At 40.0% G+C, this 21,918-nt stretch overlaps 1 protein-coding gene across 16 annotated transcripts in view; it reads right to left on the reverse strand.

Annotated features, from left to right (window-relative positions):
• Nucleotides 1–21,918, reverse strand: part of afdna (afadin, adherens junction formation factor a) — a 105,609-nt gene that overhangs the window by 56,604 nt on the left and 27,087 nt on the right. For 8 of the 16 annotated variants that reach the window (XM_037086504.1, XM_037086492.1, XM_037086498.1 and 5 more), the window contains exons 2-12: nucleotides 16,738–16,933; nucleotides 16,492–16,604; nucleotides 16,032–16,189; nucleotides 15,660–15,820; nucleotides 13,041–13,198; nucleotides 11,166–11,250; nucleotides 10,617–10,766; nucleotides 8,562–8,606; nucleotides 6,861–6,955; nucleotides 5,556–5,806; nucleotides 1,499–1,568 (exon numbers count right to left, since the gene is read on the reverse strand). In XM_037086504.1, the coding sequence (XP_036942399.1) occupies nucleotides 1,499–1,568; nucleotides 5,556–5,806; nucleotides 6,861–6,955; nucleotides 8,562–8,606; nucleotides 10,617–10,766; nucleotides 11,166–11,250; nucleotides 13,041–13,198; nucleotides 15,660–15,820; nucleotides 16,032–16,189; nucleotides 16,492–16,604; nucleotides 16,738–16,933 (1,482 nt within the window). The remainder of the gene's footprint in view (nucleotides 1–1,498; nucleotides 1,569–5,555; nucleotides 5,807–6,860; nucleotides 6,956–8,561; nucleotides 8,607–10,616; nucleotides 10,767–11,165; nucleotides 11,251–13,040; nucleotides 13,199–15,659; nucleotides 15,821–16,031; nucleotides 16,190–16,491; nucleotides 16,605–16,737; nucleotides 16,934–21,918) is intronic. The other 8 variants (XM_037086501.1, XM_037086500.1, XM_037086490.1 and 5 more) reach the window with 5 other exon arrangements.

The following is a 21,918-nucleotide window of genomic DNA, read 5'->3' on the forward strand; positions in this document are numbered from 1 at the left end:
ACACACAGAACAGTGTCACACAGCTTGCACATAATTTAATTCTCTGTGATTTAATTCAATAAAAATGAACCCAATTTACAAATGCACAAATATATCAATACAGAAATAATAACGACTGTAAGATGACTCAAATGTAATGAAGAAAGTTAACATTATTAAACATATAATCAACTAAAAGCACTTGGTGTGGGTGCTCTGTACTGATGCTGATTAAGGCAGGAATCTCATGTTTGACGTGACTTTCGAACCTAAGATCAGCAGCAAACACAGCATGCAACAGTTTTACAGTTTTGTGGTCCTCCAATAGATCAAACATTTTTATTTGTTCTATAGGATCAAAAATAGCCTGTAACATATTGTGACATACATAGACATGTTGGTAAAGAATACAGATTTAAAGCTTTTGTTTGACATAAACTGTATATGTCTAGAGCTTTGGGTTGCTCTAACGTAGTATGAAAATTGAGCATTATGTTATCATAGATTTGTTTATCTACTGTACAGAACTCTACCATATTAGTGCTACTTAGAAAATAATATTTCATTGAAGTTAAAGTTAATATTAAGTTTCATATCTGTTACATTTTGTGAAACTGGCATTGTTCAACCAAAACAGCCTTCTGTTTTCTTTCATTTAGGAGTTATAGTAATAACTATTACTATTAATACAAAAACAACAACCATTAATAATAATAATAATAATAAACAGTTACACCATGACACAGTGAAACTGTAATATTATCGTGGTGTGAAAATCTCATATCATTGCAACTCTATCAGAGCTCCTACAATGAGTGAATTATTTTTAGTTTAGTTTTATATAATTATATTTTTTTTCTTTGCTTTATTGACTATTGATTGGATAAAATTAGCATTTGACATATTACAGATTAAGATTGTCTTGAACAGTGAATAACAGTTATTGTCAACCCCATCTTAACCATTCAGCATTACTTTTCTCGGGGAAACACAAGTGGAACACAAAGGTATGTACAGTCTCAATTAATTTTAGCTGGAATAAGACGAGATGAATCGTTCCAAGCTGATCCTGATTCAGATACATCAAACTAAAGGTAATATGCTAATACAGCAAAAGATCCATTACCACTGGTCTCTTTTTCCAAAACTGTTAAATTTCAACTTTTCTTAATAACATCACATCACCTCTTAACCATCAGAGGAGCCTGTTGTACATACAGATCATTTTCTACCATATTAAGTCCAATTCACTTAGAAAGGTCACTATTGGCACTAGCAATAGTACAGTAGATTGGATCAGTACGTCCCAACAATAAAAACTTGTTAAAAATGCCTCTGGATAGAATGAAAATCTACATGGTCCTGTTTGTAATACAAAGTTCATGAACATCATGTTAAAAAAATGCATTTGGGAAATAATTTATTGTTCTTTCACACCTACAAATAGAATCTTCCAACACTGAACAGGATATAAACACAGCAAAAATTCAAATGCTCTTTGTGTCTGAGCGTGTGTTACCTTGCTGGTGGGCAGAGCGGCTCCACTATGGACGTCTCCGTGAAGGTCGAAGGTGGTTTCGGGTACACTGCTGCAGCAGAGACACAGACATGCAGTGGTTCAGATTTAGGAGCTGTTCCCCCCACAGCTGACTTTTCATTACTGACAACAAGAGCGCAGACTTAATCCAGACACACACACACTTATCTAACCCATCGTCAGAGATAGAGAGGGAAAGAGCGAGCGAGAGAGAGAGAGAGCTGGATCAGAGATGCAGTATATGAATGACTCAGTAATACATGCAGACAGATAGTTTGCTTCACACACATGCGCATACACTTGCATAAGAGTCTAATTAGATATAGAGAAGCCATGGCACAGCACTGTTCCAAGTGTAACGTGTGTGTATGTGTGTGTGTGTGTGTGTGTGTGTGTGTGTGTGTGTGTGTGTGTGTGTGTGAGTGACAGTAATTGAGTCTGATAGCAGTCAGGTTTAAAAGACAGGCGTCTGCTTTTCACGCCCCACATGACAGGAGGGCATCGGTGTCAAATAAACAGCAGCACGCTGTTTGAAACACACAAAGCGTCCATGCTCTGTGTATTGACAGGGAGGTTTTTGTTGTGTACACATTAACCACCAGCAGCCAAAGTAGGTTAAACTACTCACAGCATGACTCTCACACAAATTGAGAAACTGGACTGATTTTCTGTTGTAAATCTTGTCTCCATGAATGATTTATTGGGTCGTTTAAAATATTTTGCATCTTTTTATGTTGATCATGACACAGATAAGGCTCACATTCAAACTTATAGTTTCAGCCACTGAATAAAGACCTAAAGTCTGCGTTAAGTCAAACCCAGACCATGAAAACTAGACAGATTATCATTTTTCTTTTTGAATCGTTTGCCTTAAAGTCCAGATTATGTGTCTTTGTAATCAATTCAAATTCATGACATACACTGTCAAGTGTTTTGGTGGAAATCATCAAAAACCAGCATCCCCTTGTAACTAATAATAAAAAACTGTGCCATATTCTCATACTTTGACTAATTTGAAAAGTTTCAATGGACGTGCATTCATCTCAACTTGTATTTTAAAGTGTACCATCACCAATTTTATGAATCAAAGCGTGTCTACAGGGTGAAAAAGCTTTGTGGCACCAACAGAAGCTGTCTCACTCAGAGGCTGGGTTGCATTATGGGTAATATAGGCACCAAATTTTGAAAAGCAGTCCTCTGGTGTAGCATTGCACTCCTATGACAGCGTTGGACTCCTTACAGCAGAACCAGAGATATCACCTTTTTTATTAAACACATTCTTCTTCAATTTTCAAAACCTACATTACCCACCATACGCTTTAGCCACTGAAAGCATCATTAGAGGCAATTTATTAGATTTCATGCTTTCGCATATGAAGTCGACAGGGGCATGTAACCCTAAGCGATTAATTATACATTAGAATGTTTGGATGGCATCTAAGTAGTTATATTTAAGATAAGGGGAGGTTAGCAACACAAAACCAAAACAAACATGGTGGTGGATTACGTTCCTTCAGACTTCCAGTATGTTTGATGTGCTTCTGTCACTGACTAATGTCAAATACTTGTTGAGAGGCAGGAGATTAAATATGCTGCAAGATCATCTGTTCGACTGCCAGGATCTGGTGCCAAATATCTCTGATGCTCATAATCAGCCGCCCTGCCAAAATGCGGCTGTAATCGTGTTGAACATCATGACGCTTCTCCAGCTCATATGAACGAGGTATCCTTGTAAGTGAGTAAAGCAGAACATTTGGAAAGCAGCCCGGAAAACCAAAGGGATCCACATCCACAACATCAGGCGTGTGTTCCAAACTGAGATGACACTGAAATGCGCAAAATGACAGCTGGTGTTAATGCAACCCGCCAGGCAAAACGGAGACTTTTATGGGGAATTTTACTGTCCCATCACTTTGTTACACTTCTCTCTGTTGCATGGGTGCTATCAACTGTACGTTAGAGCACTGCTTCCTAAGCTGGGGGTCACTAAAGCTCCACAATGGGCTTGTTAGTTCTCTTGATTTTAAAAGGAGCTATATCTGAGCATTTCATTCACTTCTAAAAAGAAAAACTAATTGAAAGTTTTATTAATTAAAGTTTCTTATTATGACATTATATTACACTATTTAAAAAAAAATTAAAAATCTCAGATGAAAGGGCACAGTGAAGACCTATTAAGTGGCATTACAAGACAGGACAAGCCAGGACGATGCTAAATGGTTAGCGTGTGTGCTTCTCGTCCTATCTTAGAAATCGCTCCTTTAAGTATGTATGATTGTTTTTTTGTTTTTTTTGTACTTTATTTTTATAGACAGAGTATGTATGATTGTTATTAATAAAAAGAGTATAAAATCTCATCTCTGATGTCAAATTTTACAGGAAATAATCAGCTCAAAATTCATCCATTCATTTTCATGCTTCGTTAAATTTTTGCACTTTCTGCCTTCACTATTTGGGTAAATTGTAGAGTTTATCATCTGTTCTGTACTGGTATTGTTATGCATTAAATATTTATGTATATACATGAACTATCCATATGTGATTTCACTTAGTCGGGGTCGTCAGTTTACGCAATGATTGAAAAAGGGTCCCTTGAAGCAGCTCTGTGGACCCAAGGGCGTGGCAAAGAAATCCACTGTCCAGCAGCATCAAACAAGTTAAACAAATTGTCCACAGGCTTGTCTAGGCAATTCAGAGAGACACAAAAGTTCTAATTTTTCATGTCACCTTACAATCCGCTCACATACGGCCATTAAAAAGGTGATTAATTCATGTACATTGCTATGCAATGATTACACAAAACCCTTTTAAAGAAAAATGTCAGGACACTCAGGTCAGAGCTTTATGGCCCCACAGGAAAGACTGTCAATAATTAATTTAAGTTATGGACAGATGCTAAAATTTTTTATGATAAGTTATTTGCGTTTATCTGACTTAGACATTAAGGGCACATTGCAGTGCCTCCTATAGACCAATCAGCACTTTTCATAGAAGACAAAAATGTGATAGTAGACTAATAAATACCTGAGTCAGTGGATTAGAAATAAAATAGTGATCATCTTTCCCAATAAAGGTAAAAAGTAACAAAATAAGACAGTTTAGAGGATAATTACATCTTCCTCTCTGGTTGTAGGTGCTTAGCAAAATAACATGATGGAGTCTTTAGAATGCGAACCGGCACAAAAGACTCTCAACTCTTCAGAGGAGCATGGTGTGACAGCCTCCATGCAGAGATTAACCTAATGTCCTTGTTCAATCTGTGACTTAAAAATAAGTCGAATGTGAAAAATATCTCATTTTGAACCCCAAAATGTATGTCACAGGTAACACATTAAACTTGTGTTCAAGGACAATTCATTTTCTTTTCCCACCACCACTGACTTTAAATAACTTTAAAGGAGCTCCATACTACAGTATTAACACCACGTCAGAAAGTTACACAGAAGACTCACAAGACAAGCTGAACAAGAGAAAGCAGAATGTGTAACTTGTAGTTTTGAATCATTCATCAAAAGGAGGAACTCATGCAGAGACTCACGCACAGCTTTGTTACTTACACACCTCTCTCTTTCTTGCAGTGTTAGTCATCCATTGACTCATTAAAGGGCCATTCAATTCAAATTCAAAAACCTCTTTTTCTTATCCGTCATTCATCCCAAACCAGCTCTTATCTGCTGAGCTCCTTCTTTCTTTCTGCCTCCTGTTAGTGTGTGAAACGACAGCGAGCAGGAGGCCACACCCAACACCATGTTGATCAGATTAGAGGGCAGCCTGCCTGCCATAACCCTAGACCTCCGCTCTTCCTCTCCTCTCATTTCCCCACTCACCCCAGCCGTCCAATCCCACACTTCCCTCCTCCTTCTTTTTCCTTCCCTTCATCTCTAACTCTGACTGCCAACTACAAAACCTCATCATCTCCTCCCTTCATCTGCAACAACACCCTCTTCTTTCTTTCTGTTCACAAACTTGACAAAGAAGAAAAGAGGTGGATGGGTTTAGAGTCATTCACACACTTTCACAATCTTCTCCTTTCCCTTACCCAGACTTGTGCCGGCTCCTCATCATAGCTGTCGGTTCTCTCTTCCCTCCCTGGTCAAACATTGGGTCCACAAACTTAAAGACGTGCGCTGAACCAAACTGGAGGGTGGAGCCCGAGCGTAGCACTGTTGTCTCGTTGACTCGTTGCCCGTCTACAAAGGTGTCGGCGTCCGGGCCGTGGGGCGTCACAGTTACCATACCTTCACTGTGCATGAGGTTGCAGTGGTGGGGCAGAATCCCCGGTCCTAGCAGCTAGAGGAAAACAACATCAGAAACTAAACACACATCATAGCTGCTACAGCAGGTAAGAGTTTTATAGTAATAAATTATTTTACAGCTCTCTTTTTGTGACTCTTGTTCTCTTCATTTGTCTTGTTTTTCTCTGGTTTTCCATTGTTGCTGGTCTCTGACAGCTGCCAGATATTATTTTGTTTAAGTGTCTTACTAAAATAAAATCATATCTATATTTCTTCAGTGACCGCAGCGCCTACATCAGAGTTCTCTGGCAAGTATTAATTTTTGGTACAGACTGATGATCTCCATTCCTTAATATGATTGGTGCAATGGCTGTGTGGGTGGCCACTGAAAATTCTCAACAACAAAAAAAATAAATCAAGCAAGTGCCTACGTAGAAATTGCAAAAGGTGGTAATATCACGTTGCACAAATAATAAATCAGATAACAGATAAATCTGCATGTCCAACGGGGCTCTCACATTCTCATGAATGGGTCCCAAGTAGATGTCGGCAATTAATCTGCTTCGATATGACATCTGACAAACTTTGCACAACTGTGGAACTTGGCTCCATAAGTGGCAGATGGAAGCGATTTCCTCCATTATACTGTAATATCAGGCCTCTTAAGTGGAAATGCTGACTTTTATGGAAAAAGAAACAACTTTTTTTGCAACTCCCAAATTTTTCTAGGGTTAGTTCAGTCAGTTCCTGATTTATCCATAATTACTTTATAAATTATAATATAATACAGATGTATCGGCTCCTTCCTGTTCCTAATTATCTTTATAACATTGGCCTTTAAAATCCATTATCAGCTGACCTCTAGCTGGTCAAGTATTGAGTTTGTTTTCATTAGTGAAACATTACAAAATGAACAGAAATATAAATGATTTCATGTTGCAAATTGTCGCTATTTCACAGTCTGTTCTCGACCACCATCTCCACAAATATGTGCAAAAACGTTACTGTTTTTGAAAAAACAGGAAGTTTATACAGTTTAAATTTCCTTAAACTTCCTAGAATTCAGATTTCAGTTTGAACAGCTGTGAGAGTTTATGTGATGTGGTTACCTGGATGGCTCCATCCTCTGTGCAGTCTGAGCCGACCTCAGTGATGCTGTGCTGAAGCCGGTACAGCTTTGGTTTGTCTCTTGAGTCAGACCCGTCTAGACACACAAACACCCACATTTAGCCCCAGGCAGGGTGGTCCTCACATCACATTTAAAACAGGAAGTACTGTTGGATGCACTTTCAACCTCATACACTCATTGACTGTTCACACAAAACTAACAACATAAAATCCATCAATCGCTTCAGTAAGAATGTGTCAATACAAATTAGAGTACACTTGGATATGTGCTGCTAATGTGGCAAATAATGTGGGTGGCTGGTGGGGCTGCAGGGCAATTATTTATTATTAGTGAACAGCAGTTTAGTAGAAGCAAAGCGTATTAGTTCACTGAAGAAAAAAGGGGAAGCATTCGCTGCTCTGGAAAATAAAATTCTGGTACAAATTAATGGGTATCCGAAAAACCTCAGAACCACCTTCTAAAAATAATACTGAAACAAATCAACAGAAGCCAACATAACAAGACAACCAAGACAGCTTGGCCTTTAACAGTCATATAATGAGGTTTGAGAGGACATTTTCTCAAGACACTTCCCAGATTTCACATCTACGGGTGAATTGAGAATGGACCACATGAGCAGTTTAGCTGGCAATAAAAATGCATATGAAGCTGTAAAATATTACCCTAGAATACTTTAAAGTCTTTGAGACATAAAAAAGTGCTTTGTCGCACAGGTGTTTATTTAGAATCTGCATCTGTTCTATTGTGAAATGTGTAATAATAACGAAATTGTCCTTAATGGGATATTTCAACAATTTGGGAAGTAAAATCATTTGCTTTCTTCCTGAGAGTTGATGAGAAGACTGATAAGACTTTCATTCCTGTATAGTTGAGATTATTTTTTTTCCTAGGATGGCAAAGGAACGAACCGCCCTACTCTGCCTGCCATTGGTTTGGTCTGATATTCTCACCCTCACCCTAACCAATCACGGGTAGTCCATTCCCTCACCATCCTAGGGTAAACATGGGTTTACAGTCAACATGAAGCTAAAACTAGCAGCCTGTTGGATTATTTCAGCTTAGCATAGGTGGAGTCTATAACCAGACAGAACCAGTCAAGCTGATGCTGTGTTCACGTGCTCCTGGGATGGTCCCATGATTCGAGTTGGGAAGTTGTACTGCATTTTTACCGCTCAGAGCAGCCATATACAGTCACATAAAGAGGGTAGTGAATGGACAATAGTTGACCCAGAAATAAAATCTCCGTCTCATCATCTACTAACGCCTGTGACGATGGAAACTTTTAGTCAACAAAACATTCTGGAGCGCCACAGCAAAACAGCATCTCAGCAATCCCCCTCATTCATGTGGGGTAAGGACGAAGTCCCCACTTAAGTTGTTTAGCATAATGCTGCAACATGGTTTTGCCTTGATGCACCACAAATATTATGTGGCCTATAAAACTTTACCTGACTTTTAATTGGCAGGGTGACTGAGAATTAATGAATGTTAATTGTTGGGTGAACAGCTTCTTTAACATATGTTTATTGGGGAACCTATGCAGTAATCCTTCTAAGGACCACAAATACAACACAGGCAACACCAACGGGGGGGTGTGTTTGGTCGTAATTGGGAGCTGGGGGTGACCAAGCATCCTATTAGCCATTGCAACAGAAACAGAGGCGGTGTGGTGGATTTTTACCTTCGTGGTGCCGATAGGCGTAGTAGGCATAGTGATTCCCTCGCCCTAGGCAAACAGGCAGGCAGGTGCAGAGGTAGAAGGACACATGCACAAGGCCCCACACACACACAAACACACACCATGCCATAAAGAAGGTGGGGAAGAAAACAGACACATAGCAGAGGGTGAAAATGCAGCAAGGAGGAAAAATGCAGCATTACCTTGTTAACCCATTCATTGCATGGACACAAACACACACATCACTCACACTTGTACATATGGAATATTTCCGAGGGCCTTTGATTGTAAACAAAGGTATATTATTGCTCTACAGTCAAATACAATACTAACATTGTGATTGTCTGGATTTTAAGTCATTTCATATCCACATTTTCCGGCTTACACATGTTCAAACAGACCTCATGAGTTTTGACAGACATGAGGACGAGTGCATCACTCCTTTTGTTATTAAGCCTTATACACACTAGAGATGCAACGATTAAGTCAACTAATCAATTAGGCGTCAACTATTATATCAATCACCAACTATCATGATGATCACCTAATAACCATGAAAAACAGCCCGGTTTTCTAATTCCAGCTTCATAAAAGTGAATATTTTCTGGTTTCTTTACTCTTCAGTGACAGTAAAGTGAATAGATTTTGATTGTGAGGGAAAAAACAAGATATTTGAAGATGTCATCTTGATCTTTGGGAAACACTGATAGCATTTTTGAATACTGTCAGAAATCTTATAGTCCGAACAACTGACTGATAAATCAAGAAATTACCAAAAAACAGCACTGATTGAAATCAGTTATCAAGGATAAAATCACAGGAACAAACACACACACACACGCTCTTTTTCTTACAAACACACAGACAGATGAAGCACCCATTACTTATAAGCCACCAAATCAATCCCCCATCTTGGCTGTTTTCCACAGACAGTGACCCTTCAACCTGACAGTGGATGAAGTAGATGTGTTAGTATATCCCTGGAGAAGTGTTTGGGTTAACATAGGAGCAGCTAAGTTAATGGTATGAGGCATGTGACAGACAACAAAGAAGCTAAAGAAGGAGGGATCAGTGGTAAGAAACAAGCTGTTAGGGCTGGATAACGTCACATTTAGCAAGACTTGGGTGGGGGTCATTTTTCAAAATGCTCCTGCAGGTTTGGGTGTATTTCAGTATCACAGTCATGTCACCATACAGGTTTTTTTTTTCTTTTTTTTTTAGTTTACCGCATTCCAGGAGTTAAGTGGTAGTGACTTACCTTTCATTGTATTCAGAGTGCTTCAACCTGCTCAATCTACTTCTCAAGATATGAATATGATATGAATCCACCATAAAATAGTCTGATGTCTGTCAGTTGTAGTCTGTGTTAAACTGGGTCACTATGTTTACACTTATTCTGATGCAGTATTTGTTGCAGGGACAGTTTGAAGTGCATTGGATGGTTGATACAGATATTTCAGAAATTAGTAAAAATAACTTTGCATATATATTACATCAAATTTCCTTACATCATTTAATTTTAATCTTGAAGAACTGCCAAATATTCACCTTGCAATTCATTGCCTGAAGGGAAATTAGTGTCTCTAATAGTATGAACATGCTCCCATAAATAGGTATTACTTAAGAAGAGCTAAAAGATACATGATGCATTGACTAAGTGCTTCTTTTGCAGCTAAGAATACTGCATAACATATGGTCTGGCAGCTTCAAGGACTCAGAATAAAGCTGTAGTGCGGACAGATGTAGCATACACTATAAATCCATCCATCTCCAGTACAGATTCCAGTGATTCTTGACCTCCTGTGGTTCTTATATACTGAGGAAATCCTGTGCTGGTACGAGCAGAGACCACAGACAGCTGGTGTCCATAATGCGAACACATGTGTTTCACTCACCTTCGCAGGGAGAGAATGACCACTTCACCTTGGAGTAACCCTAAATGCAATTACAATATATCTTGCACACCACTACTACCACTGCTGCTGCTATAGATACAACTTATGGACACTGGAGATAACTCTGGGTTGTTGTGCGTAGATGTCAGTGTTGTAGTTGTACCTGGGCTTAACTCCACCAAGTAAGGCAGTTTCTCAGGCGGCAAGGAGCTGCTGCTACCTTCCTTTCCTCGCAGACCCTTGTCATCCACTTTCCTTCCCTTCCTCCCCACGTAGTCGGGGGGTCTCTTCTTCAGCTGGAACACAAGTGCACCTGAAACGTAATACAATAACCTATTAGGATCTTCTTTTATATATTTTTTTCATATAATGACAGTACATTGAAATGTCGTATTACTTTACAAAAGGCATATTTGGTTAATGACAGATCATTCAGAAGTAAATCAGGTGTATGTCTTTGTATACTGTTGTCTTTAAACTGAAAAGGACAAGCCCATCTGTACATGGTGTGCACGTTAACAACCAAGCTCCTCTCTGATGCTGAAAAACAAAGAACGCCACAAAATCAAGAGGTGAAGAGCAGCAGACAAAGTTGTAATGACTGTTTTTTAACAGGAGGGGGCGATAGTAACTAAGAATAAAGGATATCGAGTGAGCAAAAGGCATGAGCATGTGAGCATGGGTGTTAAATTAAAGCCTCTGTGCGAGTTACCTCTGTCAGCAGGCCAGTCCCTGAAGATCTGCAGTGGACACTCAGCGTCGTCCAGGATCACCTCCTTGCTGGACTTATCGTCTTGCTGCACAAAAAACAAGAAAGTCAACCATCAGTCAAGTTAAGCAACTAAAGATAACAAAGCCCAACAATGATAGGAACACAATTTATGAGACCTTTTTCACGGAAGCCATTGACATGAAACAGAAGGTAAACACAGGTTTAATTAATGACAATCAATGAAGGTTCCGTTCCATTTAGTGTAGTGGAGACTTTCTAGTGAGCCAACATGCACAATAGCAGCAACTTGACTCCATTTGAACTGTCTGGAACAGAATCTTAATGAGAATCATTGGTAACACCTGTGTTTACCCTACTGTTTGATGTCAAATAGGCTGCTGTGGAAAAGGTCTTATTAGCGTGTTTCACATATTTTGAGAGATTATACGATTGAACGCTAAAGATTCTTATTTGAAAGGTTTGATTCATGTCTTCTGATTTGCTAAAAATGTGACTAATCTTAAATTTATCACATTCAATTGCCTGGAATATGTATATGATTTTAATCTTCGGCGTCTGTTGGTGCAGAACGTTAATTTGTAGGCACTGATGTGAGCTGTTAACCAGTATATGAACTGTATATGACCCAGTTATTAAAACAGAGAAAGAGAAAGAACGGTGCTAAATTAAATGATGTTCTCTAGCTTCATAAATAATTTAGTTTGTTGTATTTCTTTACAGGATATCACAGCTGCCCTACATATCTATATCCTGTTCAGTCTCATCTCTATTAACATCCCCTCCCCCCGAACATAAACACACTAGCTGACATGTTACTAGCTACTACACCAGTGCTTATTCCTCATGCTCACTAACCTAATGGACTTTCTCTGTGCTTTAGTCTCATCAGCAAATTGCTACTGACTATCAGCAGTGTGTGTGTGTGTGTGTGTGTATGTGTATGTGTATGTGTATGTGTGTGTGTGTGTGTGTGTGTGTGTGTGTGTGTGTGTGTGTGTGTGTGTGTGTGTGTGTGTGTGTGTTGTCTCTAGAGATTCCACTGTACTGGCTGTGGGCGCAGCGGTTATTTCATATGACTGTAGCCAATGTCCATCTGAGGGGATAGATATGGGAGAGGCTGCGTTGAGGGCAGCCAAGTTCACCATCACAGTGACACACATGCACACACACACACACACACAATGAAAGACACACACTTATACACACACACAGACGTGGAGCATCTGCTGCTGCTATAGCACTCAGTCTGAAAGCAATTGAATTGCATTCCTCCCAAAGGTTTTAGTGCCAAGTAGCGTTTTGTTTCAATCTGCCGGCGCAATGAAGAGTGTGTGCATTCATGCGTGTGTGTGTGTGTGTGTGTGTGTGTGTGTGTGTGTGTGCGTGCGTGCGTGCGTGCGTGCGTGTATGTTCCTGTGCATGTGACCACGACCTTGGCTGTCCTCTGCACAGTATCTCAGAAGGATGATGGAGGTGTTTACAGATGAGATAGGAAGATAGCGGTTGGAAGTATGTAGGTGTCGAGTGGTTAACAATAAATTCACTTTATATCAAATCATGACAAATGATGTGCCACAGTCAAATATGAGTGCACTCAGTGTGACAAAGTATCTTTAAATGGTATCTACTGCAGCTGGAGAGACTCGCAAGTCAAAGAAAAAGAGGTCAAAACTATCACGTTCCTCAAATATAAACTCAACTTTGATGGAAAAAGATCAAATTTAATGTTTAATGTTTGGTATGTGGTGTCTATCTGAGAGGATGTTTAATGGTGGAGGAAGTGTTTTATATTGTTTAGCATGAGATTAGAGGATTAGGTTCAAGGTGAAGTTGGAGTAAGGTGAGTATTGTTACCCGGGCAATGCAGTATTCTCTGGGATTCTCCTTCTCCAGCCCGTACTTCTCCAGGGCCTCCACCACAGCAAAGTCGGCCGTGTCCCTTGTCGAGAGCAGGATGGTTTTATATGGGATGTTGGGCTTCAGACTGTCGGCATATATCCGCAAAGTGCCTCCTGCAAGAAAGCGCAACACACATTTTGTTAGCCATTAAAGCCTGCTAACAATTATCTACTTGTCCTTTTAACATTATTTACTCAATCACTCAGAGAGCAAGAAATAACAACTTCAAACTGCAAATTCTGTTTCTTAAAACTGACCACTTGGTTAGGGCCGGGAATCAAAAACCAGTTGAGACACGATTTCAAATTTCATCAGTCCATCAAAATACAGCAAGCTCGACTGACCCATCGGTGTGTTCAGACTCAGAGATAATTGAACAGTTGCATTTACACAGAAAACCTGTGCGCACCTTCTGTTTTCCACAGAGAAAAAAAAAACCTGACTGATAAGAATAATCGATGATTGAGCTGTTTCCCCAAAGTTTTTTGAAAAGTAAAAGCACCCAGAATGACATTTGGACAAAATGATTGAAAATTGACCAACCCCAAAGAAATGAAGTTAGTATAAGGAATCATCAGATCACTATTGATTCTTTCACAGTAAAAACAAGATTGAACTCGGCGTGTCTTGATCTTAGAAAAAGAAAAATCACACAAAATATAAATCTAAACTAAGTCTTCCTTAGCACTATCTCAACCTGAACCAGTCAATTAATGGTTATGAGAATTCTTAAGATAACAGGAAACCCTATAATTCGACCTGTCCTACCTGGACATGAATCCCAAGATTATTCTTCATGGGGATACTGCCTTGAATGTGTTACATGTACATAGATGTCAGTTTTGGTTGTATTTAATTTGTATGTATACGATTCAGTTCAGTTCAGGTCCTTGGGAAAAAAAAAAACAAGTACTAGCAGCAGGAGACTGGAACATGTACCACACTTGTAGTCATGTGACTGTGAAGCGTAATCTAGAGACGATCACTTTCACACACCAACAGGAGTGTTCTGCAAAGCAAACAGGATTCTTCAGAAGCATTACATAAAATGAGCTGGTCTAAAATAGCACTTTCTGCTGGGAGAACGTCATTGTCTAACCACAAGCCGTCTTGTCCCACCGTGTGTGTGTGTGTGAGTGTGAGTCTGCCTTATGTGGACAGTGGTTAAAGCCTGCTTTTAGAGTCGGTTCAGTGGTCCATCTGTCTGTCTGGCATAGTGATTAGGTAATGCCTGAGTCACACACCAAAACCAGCCAGCGTGTTTGATTCATTTACTGAAACTTGTACGTACGTCTGTGTTTGTAAACATGTCAGCGGGAGATTTTCCCACAACATATGGTCGTCTGATGACCAGCTGATGTAAACATGATGCAGAGCGGTCAGAGAATGAAGCATGAAAATCCATGTTAACTAGTTTGCTATAAGTCAAAAATGTGAATATGGAATTCCAGCGTGTGTTCATTCATGTAGGGGTTGTGATTACAGCTACAGAACACCTCCACCAGCTGTTTCGTCCTACCCTCCCTGCAGATATCCTGAGCTCTGTCACACGGGATAAGAAGCAGCAGTGAACTGTGATTTTCAGGTCACTCTGCAGATTTTCTCAGGGGTTCACATCAGGTTTGCCTTAAGCCACACAAGGACATTCAGTCTCATTCTGAGGCCAATCTAGCTCCGTCTCTGGCTGCTTTGGGTCGTCCTCATTTAGAGAGGTGATTATTTTCGCAATGCCGTATTCACTCTAAGGGCAGTTTTTTATATATCTATTTGGCTCCACTTAACAGCAGCCCTGATCAGTTTTTCAGCTCCTACTTCTGTGAGGTTTCCCTCTATATTCTACAGACAATGTGCTACACAGAATGTCTTGGCCAGGAGGAGTGGTCCTTGTTTAAGCCAGGTTCAGGAATTTGCCATTAGAGGCCAGAGAAAAAAGTCTGGCTGCACCAATTATAATTCTAGTATCAAGGAGGGAAACCCAATTTTTCATACTCCTGTAATCATCTGTGTTAGATACATCCTTTTCTCCCATCATTAATTCAGTTTTTTCCTTTATAGCAATTCAGAGGTATGGAACTAGGCAAGTCCATCAGGCTAAAGACTACATCTATCAAAATAATCTCGCTGCTACTTAGCACAGACCGCCTGAGTGATCTTTGCCATGATCTTGGAACAGCCATCACATGTCTTTTACTCAGCAGCTGCTTCTGTCTCACTACTACTTAAGCTCCTGGGATTGTTTCTTCCAGCACTCATCTGGATTATGTAATACTATACTACATAAGAGGTCTATAGTGAAATCACTTGCTTAGGTTTTGCACTGACAACCACTGAACTATGAGACCTGCGATACAGAACTGTGCATGGTGGGATGATCAGAGATCAAGCTGGGTTTGGCAGATAAGGGTCTGGATTTAAGAGGAATGTGCTTCTTTTTCTTTGTTTTGTTTTTCATTTGTATATTGTTTATACATTTGTAATTTATGTTCAAAATCTGACAATAAATAAGGAGTCTGGAAATACGAGTAAACAGAATGTGTGGGATTAATTAGAGGTTTGAACAAACAGCTTAAGTACCTGAGTCGGGCCTCCCATCACTGCTCATGAACTCCTGCATGCGTTTCTCCAGTTTCTGCTGGCGTCTCCTCTTCATCACCACCTCTGGATTGGAGATTGTCCTGGTGAAGCTGGTCTCCGGCATGTCCTTGTACACTTCAGCGGCCAGACGACTGTTTTCCCTACAAATTAAGGAGACGAGTGATACAATATGTTGAATGAAAGAGATGGATGGAGGAACAGAAGGGTCAGAGTTTAAATCACTCTTTCCTCTTCTGTGCTTTTCTTGGCATCACAAAAAAAACAAAAAGGAAAAAATCAAGATCCTCTCCAAGGACTGAGAGGATGTAAGAGCAGGACAATAAGATGGATGACTGTGAGTGTGTATGTTACCCGTCCTCCCGGCTGAGCGCCTGCTCGTCTCCATCAGGGATCCGGGCGAACTCCTTCTCCCTCTTCTTTTCCTTCTTCTTCTCCTTCTTGGACAAAGTCCTCTTGAAGTTCTGGATCACTCCGTCCTTCTCCTTCTCTGGGCCATTACTCTGACTCTTCTGGGAGAGAGGGGAAGAAGAGTCAACGAGGTCCTTGAAGTGACGTGTTAAAATCATTTGTAATCCCAACAGTTAAAATTAAGTGTTTTCAAAACTCTCAGGACTTTTTATGAGCCCTGTATATACAGTCTATTGGTCTCCTGTCTTCTACAATTGATTTCTCATCATGGAACAGTATTGCAAAATCTTAAACCGTTTTCTTTCACAGGCAATCATTGAATAACAAAATGGATGAGTCAGTTCAGCAGTAAACTGACTGGTTGATAGTCAAACAGGTTACAAGACAAGACAGAGCGGCTGACCTTGGGAAGGATGTCGTTCTCATTCTTCAGGACGAAGCGTCCTTCTCTGTCGTCTTTGTTCCAGTTGAGCTGAACAACAAGAGGCTTCTCGTCCAGATCAAGCTGACGCTCTTCTAACACACAGACACATAAACCAGTTCATCTTACAAGCATTTATTCCAATTACTATGATTCCTAAGACTGAAAGATTAGTTTAAATTGTCAGCACCTTCACTCTGCTTCTTATCTTTAATTCATGAGACTCACCGCCGCTGACGTGGACCTCATACAGGGAGTATTTTGGCGAGGAAAGCATCCTCATGTCTGGTCTGAACTTCTCTGCTAGCGTCTCGATAACATCCTGCGTTGTCGCTGTGCTCGACACTCTGATGCACTTGGTGGCGAAGTTACCAGCAACCCGGTCCTGGAAGTAGAACCGCATCACGCCATGGAACTCCAAGTCCTGTTCAAGAGACAGAAAGAGACAGCGTCAATAATTTGGTTTTTTATACAAATTTTTAATGGAGGTGGACGGTTTAACAGCAGAAATATATACTACACTCAAAATGCAGACTTGCAAAACTATAACCCATTTCCTGTGAATATGGTTCAGTATTCAGTATTCAAAGTCAGCTGATTATCAAAGCAGGACTGTGCAGTAAGTTGACTGTTCAGCAGCCTGACTATCACGAGAGGAGAGAAGCAGCGCTGGCTGAGAGCCAGCAGGCTGTTCAGTCATTCACTGACCTGACCGTCAACCCCTGCAAACTGTAACCGACTTCAGTAAGTCAGTCTAATGCCAAGAATCATATATTTCTCATTAATTAAAAGGAAAAGAAAAAAACAACTTTCATAAAAACTTCTATCTCCTTGGGTTTAAAGATTTGTTTCAAGTAATTTTCTATACATTAATGCCATAAGCTGTGAACTGCTACAGCTGCAATGATTTACCGATTAGTTAGTTAGTCAACTATCAAATTAATTGCCACCTATTTCAATAATCGATTCATTGAGTTTGAGCTTTTTTTTTTTGTTAAGTACACGTTTTTTTTTATTTCAACCCCTTTCACACTGGACAAAAACCCACTTACACCTACAAACCTTTGCCTTTTGCACATAAAGTCAATGGATACAGTTAAGTATGATTATTTTCTGGTAACTTCACACTTCTGTGACAGTATAAAGAATATCTTAGGGTTATGGCCATTTGACAATATTATCATTAGCTGTGGCCCAACACAGATTTCTCTCCAAAAACTGTTTTATAACTTCCTGACCTGTAAAGTCAAGTATTACCATTTATTGCATTTTAACTTTTTTACTCATTTTATCACATCTCACTGCGTGGTCAAAGGAAACAATTTTCTTGCACACACACAAACGCGCTCCTACAGAGTCAATGCTGGATGTGAAAGCAGCATGCTCAGACAGGCACCCGGGGCTATCTGCACTGTATGTGTATACAGCGCTACAAATGTATTACCTACATATTGACATTCCCCTCTGCACAGAGTCTACTATAGAACAAGAATGTCTTAAAGATACACAACCAGTCCTGATAAAGTTGTATGTAACAGAGCTGACACAGCAATAAAACTGGCCATAATAGTTCATTTTTACTGCCACCGAAGGTCTGAGAAAACCTTAGATCTACACGGGAGATTGCAGACATTAGAGAGCAGACTGTGATATTCCTCTTAGTTCTAATGAACAGAGGACATGATCGCGCTCTCAGCACAAACAAATCTAAAGCCGGACAGAGACAGTCCTGGACCACGCCAGTAAGGCCAAAATATAGATTTCACCATCACAGTAATACAGAAGCAATCATGTACACAATAACTGAAGCACAGTGACAATATGAGGCATTAGAGGTCATCTTCACCTTTAGGGAAACATTGATGGTCATTTTTCGCCATTTTTTAACAGTTAAGAGACCAAACAACAAACTGATGAAACAATAAACTGTACAAAAAATCTCCTCAACAACCTCAACAAAATTGACATTACAAGCTTTAATGTAGCGAACACACGAAGGTTATTGTGTGGACTGTGATCATGTCATTGTGTCCATCCCCAAAAGGGATTTTAAAGTAAAACTATGACTGTAACTGTGAGTTCCCTAAGGTTTTAATTCATCAAAATATCTTCTAGATCATGATGTTACAAGAGGATGTGGTGCTGCAGGAAATCCCTGACAGTCTTCTTCTACGACTCTGGTGTCTCTCCTGTCATGATGCTAACAAAATCAGATTTGAATTTCAAATAGAACCCTTGCCAGCTTTACAAAAGCGTAAATAACTGGCCTAGCGACTTTCTAAGGTGACAGATCTAGTCTGTGTATTTGTTGGTAAGGTACAGCTGAGACTGAGGAGTGTGTGAGCAGGGTGATCTGAGTCAAAGATTTACTCGATCAATTCTACACTGGTAAAAGTCCATTCGTAGCCTCCGTCAGACGGTAAGAGAGGGTGAAGACTGAATAAGTGGACAGAAACAGTGAGAGAAAAAACAAAGAATCGCTCCCTTGTCCCATGTTTGATAGAGACACAGTGAGGCAGAGTGAAAACATTGAGCATGGTTTCGATAGGCGAAGGGTGGAGCCAGGAATGTGTGTGTGTGTGTGTTGTGATTTACTGCTGGTATGTGGGTCATTGAGGATTGCCGTTGTCGAGCTTGCGTAAGCGTTGGTAACTGTTACTGTGGAGACTCTCTTCCACTTTGCGTTCAAACAAAGCCCAGCTAAGAGCCAGCAGTGGATAATTAACACACTGCCCGGTACAATCACAGTCTCATTTTGGCCACTGGGAATGGACAAGCACAACCACATGGAGTTCAAGTCCTGCTCCCACATTCCTCCAGGGAGATGGTACAGTCCAGCAGATCTCCAGGTTATGGTCCATTACAACAACCCCATGTGCATGGCAATGGTCCAGTCTCGCACTCACTGATTTACAGCCCATGTCCAATGCCTGAAACTTCACACCTGTGCACCATGGTTGAAGAGAATGGAACAGTGGAATGGAGCAGTCCAACTTAAACCACCACGTATCAAGGCCATGGTCCAATACTGCAATCCATATCTCCAAATCATGCAAAAGTTGCATAAACCCATTTGAGTCGCAACTAATAATTATCTTAACTTTTGATGAATTTGTAGATAATATTCTGCATTGATTGATTGTGGAAAATATTTGATCAGTATTTCCTCAAGTAGACTAGAAATCTGCTATTGATTATCTTTGTGTAGGCTTTCGTTTCACTTACACTTATTAAGTCAAACCTGAAATTCTCTATGAGTGAATCATGGTAAGTGTTGTTTTGTAATTTTGTGGTGGCAGTTTTGTATTACTGAAGTAGGATGGATAGTTAATGGTTTAACAATTAACTACTAACAACCACTAGCATGAGGACTCCACAGCATATTTGGATCAATGTAACACAGACGATCGAAACAACAAACGTGATTGTGATGCTGTGTATTTGGCAATAAGGCAAAGGGTTGTTTTTAAAATTATGTTAGCTTCAGCGTACCAAAATAAAAGCAGTGAAAAATCTTCAGTAGAAAAGAAAAGGGACAAAAGTCAAATTCATCTGGACTGTAAGGACACAAGCATAACCTTGGACTTATTGTATATTTACAACTTATTTAAGCATGTGGACTAAATTCTCAAAAATGCTAAATGTAAAAATGTGAGAGCAAAACAAGAAAACACTGTTCAGTTTATCCTTTCGGCAGCTTTCAGTCCAATAATCCCAAACAGCTTTTTATTTTGCGTGCACAAAATGCTACTGCAGCAGTATGTCTCTGTCAAATAATCACACATATACAGCATACAGACAAGTCAAGGCAGAGAGGCAACAACTCAGGTTTAGTGACGTCTTAGATGTTGGACCACTTCTGTTACTGTTTATGTGCGTTTATATAACAAGTCTAGTGGAAGTGCACACATCTGCCTCTAAGTTAAAGTAAAGTTAAAGGCTAATTAACTCATGTGTAGTTACTGTGTGTATATCAGACATACAGTATATTGTACTCTGTCATATTGTACCAGGCAGAGGTATCAGTAAAGGAATGCAAAGAGAGCACAAAGGTATTTGAGTGATACCTGTGACTAAAATTGTGAGGCACACTCTCACAAAGTAGGGCAAAACTGTAGATAGCGGTTATCAGGTAGATAACCCCTGATGGAGACCAGGGAGGGAGAAAGTGTGTGTGTGTGCGTGCGTGTGTGTGTGTGTGTGTGTGTGTGTGTGTGTGTGTGTGCGTGCGTGTGCGTGCGTGTGTGTGCGTGCGTGCGTGTGCGTGCGTGTGTGTGCGTGCGTGCGCGTGCGTGCGTGTGTGTGTGTTAAAGCTGGTGGGTGACACACCGAAGATATTAAAAATGTCATATTACTAGTGTCATATTACTTTTGCTTGCTTTAGTAAATGCTTTTTCATTATCTAGTTTGCATTAGAAATGTTAGCCTGTGCTAGATCGAAAACCAGGCTTCCATGAGACGAATCTGCGTAAACACTGGTAACATGAAACTGCAATCAGAAATGTAAATCTTTAAAGTATTACAGTCAAAGTTTTAGACTTAATATCAAGTAGATGTATACAAATTGAGCATCTGTCAGATCAGTTAGTACATCCCCTTAATAAGTAACACGACACACAATAGCTCATTGGTGCATGTGAATGCATGTTAGAATTGTGTTAAAGTGAGACAGTGTAGAGAAAGCCCACAGCTTGAAGATAACCCTGAGCCATCCTGCTCTCTGACTAACGCCTCAGAGTCAAAGGTCTCCCAGGGGGGAGGTCGAAGGTCACGTCTGTGTTCCTATGAGAAAGTGACTTCACTTCAGCAACTTCACTCTCTGGCTGTAAAAAAAAAAAAAAACAACAGATCCCACCTGGTGCCTGTCTCTCAAGTCTGTGTGTGCGTGTGCTTGTGTGTATGTGTGTGAGTGAGAGTGTGTGTGAGAGTGACAGAGGTAGGAATGGTGGATTAAACTTTGAGCAGGCTGTAGTTGTCCTGCTTGTAAACCAGCAAATTCATTCAGCCTAGACTGAATTTGATGTGTGTTTTACTACACTGAACATGAAAAATAAGATAAAAATCTTTGAAAAAAAAGGACTTATTTGTTTAAACATTTATCCTTTCGTCATCAGCTCTTTATGGGTTTGACTGGGTAGTGTCATGCCTCTTTGCCATGGAGTGTTAGTATGTAAACACACAGATTTTTCAATAGCAATAATACTATGGTTTTGGGCTGTTTATCTTTGGTTCTATTAGGTTATACATAAGGGCTGCCTGTAACTAAACATTATTTTCATTGCCAGAACACTGTACACAATAATCAATTGTCAATGAGTCTGTGGATTCATTTCTCAATTAATCAATCAGCTGTTTGATGTATAACATGTCAGCTACAGGAATGTCAGTGTTTCCAAATGCCAAAGATGA

This window comes from Acanthopagrus latus, chromosome 22 (assembly GCF_904848185.1).
Source record: "Acanthopagrus latus isolate v.2019 chromosome 22, fAcaLat1.1, whole genome shotgun sequence".
In the NCBI taxonomy this organism is placed as follows: domain Eukaryota; kingdom Metazoa; phylum Chordata; class Actinopteri; order Spariformes; family Sparidae; genus Acanthopagrus; species Acanthopagrus latus.